General features: G+C 39.4%; 1 protein-coding gene across 1 annotated transcript in view; it reads left to right on the forward strand.

Moving 5' to 3' along the window:
* DPY19L4 (dpy-19-like 4 (C. elegans)) overlaps window positions 1-12,603 on the forward strand; it is a gene marked incomplete at its 3' end in the record, with an annotated part of 17,381 nt that extends 4,778 nt beyond the window's left edge. The window contains exons 6-14 of the mRNA XM_008944611.1: window positions 1,849-1,997; window positions 2,532-2,666; window positions 3,922-4,053; window positions 4,146-4,244; window positions 6,175-6,248; window positions 8,075-8,233; window positions 9,902-10,021; window positions 11,106-11,226; window positions 12,547-12,603. Coding sequence (XP_008942859.1) covers window positions 1,849-1,997; window positions 2,532-2,666; window positions 3,922-4,053; window positions 4,146-4,244; window positions 6,175-6,248; window positions 8,075-8,233; window positions 9,902-10,021; window positions 11,106-11,226; window positions 12,547-12,603 — 1,046 coding nt within the window. The remainder of the gene's footprint in view (window positions 1-1,848; window positions 1,998-2,531; window positions 2,667-3,921; window positions 4,054-4,145; window positions 4,245-6,174; window positions 6,249-8,074; window positions 8,234-9,901; window positions 10,022-11,105; window positions 11,227-12,546) is intronic.
* Window positions 12,604-13,969: the final 1,366 nt, after the last annotated feature.

A 13,969-nucleotide genomic window follows, 5' to 3' on the forward strand; every position in this document is an offset into this window, starting at 1 on the left:
TTATTAACAGGTAAGAAAAACATCTTTATACGATCTAGTTTGTCAATAAGGCATTTAAAAATATTAGAGTGGATTGAAATGCTTTCTGTTAAAGTTTGTGTTCTCACTGTGAGGGCAAGCTCTTAGGCCGAATACAGAACATTTCCCAGAGGTGCACTGATTCTCATGGTGCTTTTAGTAATGGAAAGGCCTCCTGTGGTCCAAACCATCCACACAGCCAGTTGAACTGACTTTATGCATGTGTGTCAATACAGGAGTATTCTCACATCCTTCCATTTTGCAAAAAACATTCCTCAGGAGTTTTTGGTTTTTGTGCTGGTGAAGAATGAAAACTAATTTCTGAAGTGGCTATAAAACAGAATTGCTCTCTGTGGCCAGCTCTAAATATTGTGATGGTTGTTTCATTGCTTAGAAGGAAATGACCAAGTACATTTTTCTTGTAAATAGTCTTTGATTTTTTTTTTTTTTATCTGCTTTTTGTAGTCAGTTTTTGTACAAAGCGGAATCTTCTTAGAAACTCCCGGTCTCCAGATGTTTTTATTTTAAAACATTTCTTGATTGCAAGATGAAAACAACTTGCAAGAAAATGTGCCTTCATGAAACATCACAATAGGAAGTCTCATCTGGACAAGAAGAACTTGTGTTCAGGCTCCTGGTCTGTCACCCAGTAGCTCTGGAGCTTTCTGTGAACTTCAGAGCACTTGAAAGAAAAGAACTATGAAGGAGTAAAATGTTAGAGACAGACCTTTAAAGTTGAACTGTTGAGAAGCATCTTTTAGGAGTGTGAAGTCGTCATGACTCAAATCTGTGATTAATAGGTAAAAATACTGTTAATCAAGCTGTGTGTGAACAGTGGAAAGTAAGAAAAATGGTGAATAAATCTTTCTTTTTTTTCAACAGCAACCAAGATTAAACAATGTTAACAAGTTGAAAGGTCTAGTAGTTAGAGCAGCTCCAAATATGCCTCTGTAGGAGGCTTCAGAGGTAAAAAGGGAAGGTGACGCTTTCAAGTATCTAAACGATAAAGGAGTTTGAGGCTCCATTTTAGAAGCGTAGTAGACACCAAGAAGACCGTGCGCCTCTGAAACTGATGCCTTTGATCACATTTGAAAGTGTGACTTGTGCTTCTAAGTCACTTTAGCACTTTTTAAAACTTTCTCCTACAGCTCTAATTGTGCAGATACTGTCAAGTCATTCCATGAGAAGACCTTGCATGCTCCCCACCCATCTTTAATCTCTTGTTTTGCTGGGCAGAACTTTCCCTGTAAACAGAGTATCTCCTGGTGCTGCTGCTATGAGGGAGCACTGCTTTGGACTCTAAGTATGTTGTGCTCAACTGCCTAAATCACTTTTGTAAAACCTATTGTGTGAGGACTGGAAGGAATCTTTTTTTCTCAGCTATGAGCTGATTTTCATTGTGCTGTGAAAAGCTGCTGTTACGGCAGCAGTCCCCTGCCTGTGGCCCTGAGACCATTTGACACTGCTGGTGGCCAAGGAAGGCTCCGCTGGTGGCCAGGGAAGGCTCTGCTGGCACGGTGCAGGGTGGCAGAAGCAGCGTGTGCTGCAGCTGGCTCGCTCGCTGTGGTGGTGGGTCAGAAACAGCTGGAGGCAGGTGCTTTTCAGCTTCCGTCCTGTGAATGCCACCTGATCAGGAGAGCTGCTGAATAAATGAGTAGAGATTGGACCTTCTGTGCTGATCTTACCTTTGTGACTTGTATTGGCAGTGAAATTGTGTCAGGATTGCTTTGCACCTAACGCAGGAACAGTTTGCCTGCAAGGCCACGCTGATAACGAGAAGCGATGTTTAGGCTTTCCTTGATATTTTTGTTTCATAAATCTTGCAATAATTTTATGTGTCTCTACTTTGTTCTAGGACAGATACCACAAGAATTGATTACTCCATACCATCAAGGGAAAATTGGGCTTTGCCATATTTTGCATGTCAAGTAGCAGCTCTCACAGGCTATTTAAAAAAAAACCTGAATTGTTCTGCTGAGGTAAAGCAAAATTAATTGCCTAATAAAGAATTACAGGTAGAACTGTACTAGAGTAGTTACCTCTCTCACTACTTTTGAGGTAGAAGACAGTAGATGTTTTGTTTTTCCAAACAGCTACTAGGCATGTGCAGTTTTTGCTAAGTGACTTATGCCCTGCCCTGTTATGCCCCCATGAGGGTTCAGAGAGAACAGTGTGGTAACCAGCTGTGTGCTCTCTTTCTAAAATAAACAGATGCAGAATTTTTCTCGCTATGTAGACTACTTAGTTGCTCTTCCTGTTGCCCAGAGGTGGTGGTAACTTCCTTTGCTTGTCTCCCTGTCAAAGGTATTCTGATTTGCTTCAGATGTTTTTGGATGTTTCAGTAATTAATTTTTTCCATCTTGTTAACTATGTTTGAAGTCAGTATTTCAATTATTTCCAAAAATAATAATTTATTTCCATATTTTCTGTTTCGGTGACCTCCAGTTACTTTGTGGCAGAGATGCCTAAGTATGGAATTAATGGTTTTGTTTGTTTTCTTTTTTTTCTTCTAGAAGTTTTGTTACCTTTTGGTGAGTGCTTCAACGTATACCTTCATGATGATGTGGGAATACAGTCATTATCTCCTGTTTGTCCAGGCTGTTTCTCTTTTCCTACTAGACAGCTTTGCTCTGGCACAGACAGAGAAGGTATTAGAACTCTTCAACCTACTAATAGTTGGCACCTCAGAGGTGCCTGCCTTGCATACTGCTCAGGAGCTCTAAAAGGTTCAGACTGAGCAATGACTTGAGAGTCTTGCAGGCTGCATCCAGATGAAGTGCATGTCATGTCCATCAGAGGCATAAAATGGTTTTAAACTCACTCTCTTCTCAACTACTGTGTTTGGGACAGCTTTCCTAACAAAAGAGTCGGAAGCTGAACAATGTTTCTGAGATCTGAAACACCCTTGGAGAGCTGAAAGAGTGATGAATGACACTCAGTCATGCATCCTACTTGGCCTAGCTGCCTCCTTTTTTCTTTGCCCTATTCATGCTAGGGTGTGGCTGACCAAAAAACTAATGTTGTCTCTGTGCAGTTAAGTGGCTCATTTTTGACCCTGAATGGCCTGCCCTATACTGATTTAGACAATAAATAGGCTAGACAGATGCTGAAGGCCAGTTGATTTTTTTCAGTACAAAAGTATTTGTATTTATTCTGCAAAATGCTTCCTCAATGTTACAACAATCAGGCCTTTTTCCCCTGCCTGTTGCAATGGTATAGGTGCCACTTTGTACATGTGTGCCTCCTGGTTTTCCCTTTCAAACTGTGTGCAACTCTGATTTGTCGTCTCTTCTTTCAGTTGCTTTTTTCCCAGCTCCTCAGCTGTGGGAAATGTTTGATCTATTTTACTTCAAAGCAGGGCCCTTAAAATGTACAGAAGATGAGTATTTTGGTAAAAGTCTAAAGAATCAAGTGTTGGGGTTTATAAGATCTGCTTATCAGTTAATAAATAATAGAAAGTATCAGTAACAGTCTGTGTATCCTTGAGATACGTTAAGTGAGCAAGTATTGTGGGGGCAAGGAGAGCACATGCTTACACTGATCAACTCCTTCACACAAATGATGTGTTCATACTCTTGCAGGGTGGTTATTGGTTCGTGCTGCATCACAGCGAGGTGTTAAAGAGTCGGGAGGCCTTGTAAAATACTTGTAAAAGTGTCAGTATTTTTACAGCATTCTTGTGAAGTAGTTTTGCACTAGTCACTGAGACTGACCAGGATAATTCTGATGTGAAATACTTTATGGAGCTGAGTGGTGCCCTGCCAGATCAATGAACTGGGGGATAGAGATCCATTAATCCCCTGAGTAACAGCGGAACGGGCTGAGCTATCTGCTGCTCTGAAAAGCAGGGTGGATATTCACTGTAATGTTATTTTATTGTGGTTTATTTTGTTTCTTTAACAGGTGCATGAAGTATACAAAATCTACTTGTTTTCTCTCTTCTTGGGGTACCTTTTGCAGTTTGAAAATTCAGCCTTACTAGTGTCACCATTACTGAGTCTTGTAGCAGCTTTAATGCTCTCTAAATGCCTTCAGGTAACTAGACTATTCTAACTCTGAGTGTAGTATTTGTTACTTAAACAATTGTAAATTGTAAATGATAAGGCATTCTTAAAATATTTTTACAGATGAATATGAAAAGAGGCACATTTATGTCAAGATTGCTGAAAATAGTGTATATTTATTTGGTACTTACAATAACAGTGACACTAAACTTCTTACTAAAGGTAAGATTCCTCTGTAAAATGATTTTAATTGTCAAAATCTAAATGGAAAAATGTTACAGATGTATCTTGGAAAAAACTTTTGAAGTGTTGCTTATCTTATTGATCTGAGAAACAGCATGCACCAGTACAGGTTGGGGGCTGACCTGCTGGAGAGCAGTGTAGGGGAAAGGGACCTGGGGGTCCTGGTAGACAGCAGGATGACCATGAGCCAGCAGTGTGCCCTGGTGGCCAAGAAGGCCAATGGCATCCTGGGGTGCATTAGAAAGGGTGTGGTTAGTCGGTCAAGAGAGGTTCTCCTCCCCCTCTATTCTGCATTGGTGAGACCACATCTGGAATATTGTGTCCAGTTCTGGGCCCCTCAGTTCAAGAAGGACAGGGAACTGCTGGAGAGAGTCCAGCGTAGGGCTACAAAGATGATTAAGGGAGTGGAGCATCTCCCTTATGAGGAAAGGCTGAGGGAGCTGGGTCTCTTTAGCCTGGAGAAAAGGAGACTGAGGGGTGACCTCATCAATGTTTACAAATATGTAAGGGGTGAGTGTCAGGAAGATGGAATTAAGCTTTTTTCAGTGTTGACCTGTGATAGGACAAGGGGTAATGGGTGCAAATTGGAGCATAGGAGGTTCAAGGTGAATATCAGGAAAAATTTTTTTACTGTGAGGGTGACGGAGCACTGCAACAGGCTGCCCAGAGAGGGTGTGGAGACTCCTTCACTGGAGTCACTTAAAACCTGCCTGGACACCTTCCTGTGTGATGTACTCTAGGTGGTCCTGCTCTGGCAGGGGGGTTGGACTAGATGACCTTCCAACCCCTATGATTCTATGAGAGTTCATAGCTTAATTCATAGCAAATTGGAGTACTAAAAATTAAATAATTTTGTATCTATACAAAAAGTCTTCAACTCAAGCAGCTGTATGTTGGGTTTTTTTGGTCTTTCAGGTTGATTTTAAAGCATAGTATAGAAATATTCTTTAGATCACACTGTAGCTATTTCATAAATGTGGGTTTTATTATAACTTGGATGGCCTCTGCAAGCTGGTCTGAGTGTTAAAACAATATTCTTGTGCATGGAAGAGACTAGTTGCCAGGAACAGGTATAAGTAGTCTCAGGGTAAATGTTAATTTTCAATTGAATTCCAACCAGAACATTGGAGTAGAGACCTTCATGTAGTGCAGGAGCTGGCTAGGGGTTGAGATTATGCAACGGGATTTTAGCCTCGTCTTGTATTTTGATTAGCAACTCCCTGTTTCTGGCTTTAGTCTTTTACATAATTTATTGTGCTTTTCCTCTGTGTTGAAAATTGACCCTGGCTGTGTTAATTAACAGTGTTGACTTAAAAAATAAAGAAGTTAGTGAACCCTAAACAGTTTGAGAGGATGTTCAGATCTGATAGTTTTCTTGAGCCATTCAGACTGGCTAGCCTTGCTGGACTTCCAGGAAAATAAAACCTAACCTTGAAAAATATGACTTAAATTCCGTAGACAGTACACAGAACTTTAGGCTGCTGAATCTATGTGAAGATTACGAATGCCCATAACTTCTGCTAGGCTGCAGTCCTGTTGTTTAGTGGAGCCAAACACAATGTCCTTTGGCTTGCTTGAGGGTTTATAAACTTCGGTCTGTTTTTCGTGATGCTTTTTGCACTGCTCAGTAGTCCTTTGTCAACTTATTGACAGCTTTTCATTTGCCCTCCTGTTGGGGTACATGAACAAAATGAAGGCTACAGTACTCTCAAGGAAACCCTAAAGACAGCTTTATTTAAATGAAGATTTACAATACTGTACCTGTGCCTTAATTGGCACACTTAATCCGATTTGGTAGTTTTAACTCAGTCTTGAATAGTTGATTGTTCCCTGCCATTTTGTAATCTGAGTGAAGCAAAAGCTGCTTCTGCCACTTGGTAATACTTTTCTCTGCTAAATTAATTTTCAGATGTTTGTTCCTCATAAAGAAAATGAGCATTTGCTGAAGTTCATTGAAGTAAAACTTGGCTTGAACACAACTAAGTAAGTTTTTTCATTCTTTACACTTCCTAAGACACCAGAACATCTGAAACTGCTCTTTGAGAAGTGTAAAATTTCAGTGGCCTGTGAGAATTTTATAGAGGAGCTGGGGAAACAGTTTCTGTTGGTCACGTGGTTTTAAGATGGAATTAAAAAAAAATGCATAAATAGAATTTACTTAGGATTTTGAAGTTTCTGAGGCACCTCAATATTTTTCATACCTTGGGGTGAAAGCATTTAATGGATTTTTGTTTTCCTTTGATGTTGAAGAGCAAAAACTTTCTGTGCCTTGTCTAGTGTTTCTAATAAGACTTAAAAACAAATAAGGTGACAGTGGTGTTACTAACTTCTTATAGCCTGGAAGAGAAAGGGCTCTGAAAAAAGTAATGAACTATTGACACTATCTCAAAACAGGGTTTATTTTTAGTATTTTAAGAGTAACACTACCCACTCCACCCAAAAAAAAAAAGCCAAACTGGATGTTTTGGAAGAAATTAGGACAAGGGACAACTTGAAAGTCAAAGGGAATTGTGATTCTAATACTGTTCACATCTGTAAAAGAGTTGAATGTTGGTCTACAAGAAGATGATGTCATGGCTACAGATTTTCTGGAAAACTTCAAGTGGAGTATTCATAAGGATTGAGACACCTCCTGGACCCAAGCCAAGACTTGGAATTCTGTGCAGGAATCGGGACTATCTCCTGGGAGCTGCATCTAACAAAACTGCTTCATAGACTTTCAGGGGAAGAAGTGGAAAATGACATCACACATAATTGAAATTGTTGGGAAATTTTTGGAAGACAAGGTATAATGACATTGCCTAAGATGCATTAACACACACCTAAATGATGTTAAATGTTTTGCGAGAACAGAGAGGACTGCCTCTGATCAGGATTTCAGAGTAGTCAGCTATGAGGTATTACGGATTCAATTTTTTCCCCTGGGGACTTGCTACGTATTACTTTCCAGACTGTCAGAATCTTCCATGAAGCCAGTGACTGAGACAAGCTGGGTGCAACTACACCTAGAAACTTGTGTAACTGTGGGTTGAAATTGGGAATTGCAGCACAAGAGGTTCAAGATCTGTAATTTAAGGCCAGTTTGGACATGCCTAGCTCTTAATCTTTAAACTGATTCTGTCTAATTGAAAGTGTTCCAGTTCTCTAGTTTTCCCTTAGAGGAAAAGAAAAAGAAAAGAGGGAAGAAAGCAAAACAAAATAAGACAAGAATGCATTCATGGTATCACACGCTGCACCAGCAGTTCCAGTTGAGAATACCCACTCATAGTGCTTCTTGGCAGGGTATATAAACTTCCTGCTCATTAATTGAGAAAGAAGAATGATCAAGTGGATTTGGCCACAGAACTAGAATTTCAGCATTAAGGATTCTGTTCTTGGCAGTGGCTTGGGCTTGGTTTTGATCTCAGATGACCACTTTCCTTCCTTCATGTCCCTGTTTGGAATGAGGACAAACACACCTTCTTGCACCAATCTCTCTAAAATCTTAATCCACTGTGACAACAAAGTGCTTTGTCGTCCCCATAACAGAGCTACGTGGGCAGTTGGGTTTTTGTGGTATGAGAGAGTCGTAGTCTGGTCTCTTCAGATCAGATTCTTTATTGGAAGTTAAACTTTTGAGAGTTACTCTAAAGAGTAGTTGCAAAGCGGTTTCTAGTGGTAAAAAGGTTTCAATGGCAAATTTCAAATACTCTTCTATGACATGAACAGGTTAAAGTGATTGGTTGTGTGCTGGGTTGTGTTTTTTTTTTTTTTTTCTAATCTTTGTCATTGTTTTAATGTAATTGTTTTTAATGTTTTTGCCTTACTAGGAATTTTACAATGAATTGGCTCCTTTGTCAAGAATCTCTTCAGGCACCCTCCCAAGACTTTTTTCTGCGACTAACACAGTCATCACTGTTGCCTTTCTATATTTTAGTATTGGTTATCTGCCTTTTTTCTGTAACTCAGGTTATTTTTAGAAGATTTTGGTAAGTAACTTATTTATACTGAAACATATGAAGTTAAAAATATTTTTGGATGTCTGAATGGTCATCACATTTATTGCTCCAAAGTTTGTTGCACCATTGAACTTGCCAGGGTGTAACCACCAGTGGAAATGTCCACCAGGGGTTCCTAAAGAAAGTCCTTCAGTGAGGAGCTTCTTGGGCATCCCTCCAGTCAGGACAGGGAGTTGTCATTGATTTGTTTCCCCATAGGTGCAATTTCTGCAGAGCTCTGGCTAATGTTTTGTGAAACTTTTATGTCTCTTGGGAGATGTTTTGTCTGTTTGCCTTTCCAACAGTAAGCTTACCTCATTGATGCTAGAAAATTTGCTTCTCTGTTTTGAATTTTTTTTTTTTTTAACTATGAAGAATGAAATGAGTGGAGTTGAGAGGATTTCAGATTTTGAATGCTTCACTTGGGTGGGATTTTTTTTTTTTACTCTGGTTTACTGTGATAATGTCCATCAGCCTTTGCTGCTCAGAACAGAGCTGAAGTAAAACTGAACCTATTTTTAGTTTCACAGTGATTCACAGTTCCCTTGAGAGAAGGGGTAGAGGAGCTCTCTGTTTACAGACTAAAAATAACAGCACTGTAGGTGCTAGTGACACTTGTCTTGGAAACTCAATGGATAGGAAATTCTCTCTTGTGGAAGATGAATGGTGTAACTACTCAATCATTAGGGCAGATTTCTCACTTGTCTGCAGCAAAAAGCAACAGATTTTTCTTTTCAAGAACCAACATTTCTAATAGATAAAGATTATACTGCTATAAATGAAAATATTTGTCAGATTGGATGTATGACAGTATACTCAAAACAATGAAACAAGCTTCTGTTTTTTTGCTAGTGGCTGAAGTAGCTATTTCCTACTTTATATTGAGCAGTGACTCCAGTATGTCCCAACAGCTTTGTAAAGAATAGCCTAAAATAAACCTTTTCCCCTCTCCCAATTTAATTTTTTTTTCTTTTTAATTTTGAAGTGGTTAATAATCTCAAATAATTTCCATTTGTCATGAGGAAGCTAATTATAGAATTGTAACATAAAATCATCATGGTAGAATAAAACGTTACTTGTTGTGTGCCTTGCTATCTCTTTTGTAGAAAAACATTTGTGGTAGGATTTTGGTTATGATTTTTGTTTATAATATACTACTAGAGTGTATAATAATGTGACTAAAAACATGGGTTTGTTATCTTGCTTTGTCATAAAATGTTGTACACGTTCCATACACAATTATCATCATACAGATTCCATAATTCTTCACCAAGCTAAAGATAGGAAGAAACTTAGAGAGCATGAACAGCATGCTTCATCTAAACATTTGCAGATGGTGCACGCTCCTAAATTACGCTGTCTGTTGGTGCTGAATTACATTTAAATAGGATTTATGGTCATAGGCAGTGCTCCCATAGTTTTAATTCACAGAAATTGCTCCAGAGAGGTTGCAATCTTAAAGTAAGGGACAGCAAGTACTGACTGACAGATCATTAGATTAAGTACAAAAAACAAATAAGCAATGCAACAGTGTGGTATGATATGACACAGAATGATCTCAGTGTATTGCTGACTTAATGGTCATAGAAGTATTTTTATTGGCATGTTTGCCTGAAATAATGTCTGAGTTAAGTGATGTCTCATTTTCTCCAGCTGCAGTGGTGAACCACTGAAAGAGACAATTAAACTTGAGGATGGTCGAATTGGAGAGAGGCCAGAAATAGTTTATCATGTAATTCACACAATTTTGCTTGGTTGTCTAGCGATGTGTTTGGAAGGGTAAGTCTGATTTTAATGTACCTCTTTTGAAAGCAATAGAGAGTTCCTCACTGGATATGATGCACCATTCATCCCTTTGAAATTCGGCCCTTTTCAGAAATGTGTTTGGCATATAGTGGTACTAGTTAACAGGGGAGAGAGCAAAGATCATTTTGACTATAAATTGGATACAGATATATGATGAATCGTGCTTAGTCTCCCTAATGTGTTTTCCAAGCTTTTAATGCAGCCAAAATCCAAGACATGAAAATTTTAATCACTTTCTTTATGGTATTCACATGCTGTTATTCTTCTAATATTGTATTCTAGCAAGATCTTGTGTAGTGTTTTGATGAACAGTGTATGTTCTGGAATACTGAGACATGGAAGATTTCTTATCAATCTTGTGTCTCAGCTAGCATGAGGTTCACCTATACCTGTTAAAGCAGTAGCAAAACTGTTTTCAAAGGTATTGTGTTAGTCCTTAAAGCTACAGAAGCTAATGTTTGGAAGATGTTATGATTCTATCTTTGGCTCTTAGCTAACTCAGTTTGAAGGTGGCAGGCCTGTGTTTGCTTTACGCTCATTGTCCTAAAACCTGAATATTCGCAAAGTCTTAGTGAGCAGACTGTTGTCTTACCATGTAGTTTTTCTGACTTGTTTAGTTATCCTTCAGAGGCAGGCAATATTAGCGAATCATAAATTGCTTATTAAATATTTTCCTTTCTTCAGGTATCCCCTTAGATTACAGGTGTTTTTTCCTTACAGCTTTGCTGAATAGCTGCTTTTTATCCTTGCTTGGCTGGGAAACTGCAACAGCCGAGTGACTTTACTAGTCTCTGTTTTTCTTTCGTCCTCCCCTGAACTCTGAAGGACTTTGTCTTTTACCTTGGATCTTGCTCCTACATCTTGCAGCAGATGATCAGGTGCCTGCTCTTCTGCTAGAGATTTCCTTTGTTTACCCCTCAGTGTCATCAAACATATCTCAGATTGCTTGAACATCCAGACTGTGTTTGACATTATAAAAATATTCAGATTTTTTAAAAATAGCTTGAGTGCAGATGCATGTGCAGAGTCCCAAGTGAGTTGCTGCCATGTTTTTCAGAATGAAGTACCTATGGACGCCTTATGTGTGCATGCTTGCTGCATTTGGTGTGTGCTCCCCTGAGCTTTGGATGACGCTGTTCAAGTGGCTTCGACTGAAAGCTGTGCACCCCATATTGCTGGTGAGTTGCTGGTGCCAGTGTTTTGGGAATTGCAGCTAGCCAGCATGTGACTTTTCAGACAACTATTACCTAAGCCTTTAGAAGAACTCATTAAAAGAGCGTATAGTTCTGTGAGCAGTGGATCTCATAGTCTGCTTTTTCTGTGGCTTTTATTCTTAATATATCACGCTTTTCATACTTGGCAATAAAGTTGTGTCCACATAACAGCCTTTCCTCATAAGAAACGGAGCTGGCTTAATCTCTGAAAGCATCAGTGTAAGCCTTGTCTTACTAGGAAGTGAGGCTAAAAATGTGGTAGTTTGGTGTATTTAATTGCTGAGAATAAAACTGCTTCATAAGCAAAGGTGAGTGGAATTTGTGTAAGATTTGGTCATGTCTGGGCATTATAGAGAAGTGTTGCAGCTGAAGATGAGCTTGTGCTACACTGCAGACAATGCCCTCCACTTCCAACTCCAGCTTTATTCTTGATATGCCAAGAGTTGTTTTGTGCAGTTTTTAGCAGTCTTCTGCATTTGCTTTATTAATTAAATAAGGGTAGGATATTACTTACTTTAATTTCAAGAGGCATATAGAAATAAATATTTTATACTTAAGAGCTTCTCTATGTCACTAGTAAAAATGCCATACACTGTTATATCAGAAACATTGACAGTGTTCTGCCAGTCAAAGAGCAACAATAGCTTCATGTACACAGCATTTTTATGTACCTCATGCTTTATATAGAAATAAAGAAATGCTATATATATGTAGCTATATAGACCTGCTTTTTGACTATTAAATAGATGTGTTAATAGCTTATTATTCCTTACCAAATGTTTCCTGTACCATGTGAGCTATTTTCTTCTTTTTGCAAAATAAAGTTTATGTCCACTAGAATGATGGTGTACGGAAGAATGGGTTTTGCATATAAATATTGTTAATCTGAACAAAACCATCAACGAGGTCAGAGGTTTGAAATACTTATTTCATATTTTTTTCTTTTCTCAGATTATCTCATTGCCTTTATGTGAGGTGTTTACCTTCCGTCTGTTGCCTACATCATGTGCACATTGTGTCATTGTTATTTGAGTAGTAATTAACCATCCCAAATACTGATTGAAAGTTATTATGGGTCAGATAAATTAATCCATGCTAAATTAGGCAAATTCTTGTTTGCAAGGTGTTTTTTGCGTGGCAGAAAACCATGGAGTTTCACCACTTACTGTCCCTCTGAGGTTTCAGGCATAAATGTAGCTGACTGTACAAGCAAAATCAACAGACAGCCAGAGTTGGAGAGTAGAGAACAGTGCATAATCCATTTCTTCTAACGTGTATTTCTAGGCTCTTATTCTGAGCATGGCAGTTCCCACAATAATTGGGTTCAGCTTGTGGAAGGAGGTAAGAAAAGTACCTTTGTGGTTTTTGTTTTGTATGTAGGCACAATCTGAGTCAAAATTATGAGCAAATATAAGAAATGTACTTGGTGAAATGAAATGCTGAGTATGTATTCATCATATGTAATTTTGTGGATGGTACCCAGCTGGGAGGTGTAGTTGATGTGCCAGAGGGATGGGATGCAATCCAGAGGGACCTGGACAGGCTGGAGAGGTGGGCTCAGGTGAACCTCATGAGGTTCAACAAGGCTAAGTGCAGAGTCCTGCACTTGGGCTGGGGTAACCAGCACTATCAGTACAGGCTGGGAGAGGATATACTGGAGATCAGTCCTGTGGAAAGGGACTTGGGAGTGCTGGTGGATGAAAAACTGGACATGAGCCACCAATGTGTGCCCGCAGCCCAGAAGGTAAATCACATCCTGGGCTGCGTCAAAAGAAACGTGGCCAGCAGATGGAGAGAGGTGATCCTGCCCCTCTACTCTGGCCTGGAGAGACATCACCTGGGGTCTGGGGTCCAGCTCTGGAGCCCCCAGTACAAGAATGATGTAGACATATTGGAGCGAGTCCAGAGGAGGGCCACCAAAATTATCAGGGGAATGGAGCAACTCTCCTATGAGGACAGGCTGAGGGAGTTGGGGTTGTTCAGCCTGGAGAAGAGGAGGCTCCGGGGCAACCTTACAGCAACCTTCCAGTACCTGAAGGGGCCTGCATGAAAGCAGGGGAGGGACTATTCACAAAGGCTTGTAATGATGGGACAAGGAGTAATGGTTTTACACTAGGAAAGGATAGATTTAGACTGGATATTAGAAAAAAGTTATTTAATATAAGGATGATAGATCACTGGAATGGGCTGCCCAGAGAGGTGGTGGAAGCCTCGTCCCTGGAATCATTCAGGGTCAGGCTTGATGAGGCTCTGAGCAACGTGACGTAGGTAGAGATGTCCCTGCTTGTGTAGGGAGGTTGGACCAGATGACCTCTAGAGATCCCTTCCAGCCTAAAACATTCTATGATTGTATGAAATAAAAGCTGCCATCCGCTGAAAGTATGTTTTGTTTTGCTTTTAAAGAAAACTTTTTACATTTCTCAATACTGAGTATTTGACAGTTTTGTTAATGATTGCTTATTGTAATTAAGATGTGTTTAAATTTCACTGAAAACTTTATTATATTCAGATATTATGCTTTAGATAAGTAAACTGACTCAAAAAGAAAATACTGCCAAATAAAAGCTCAGGTTATTGCGAACTGTGTTGCCCTGATCTTGATTTTTAGCGAGAGGGAGTGAAATTAGATGAAACTAAAATTAGGGGAGGCCATGTGCAGATAATCCGCTTGAAAAGCTCCCATTAAATTATAGAATCATAGAATCAT

Source organism: Merops nubicus, unplaced genomic scaffold (assembly GCF_000691845.1).
Source record: "Merops nubicus isolate BGI_N331 unplaced genomic scaffold, ASM69184v1 scaffold49777, whole genome shotgun sequence".
Taxonomy (NCBI): domain Eukaryota; kingdom Metazoa; phylum Chordata; class Aves; order Coraciiformes; family Meropidae; genus Merops; species Merops nubicus.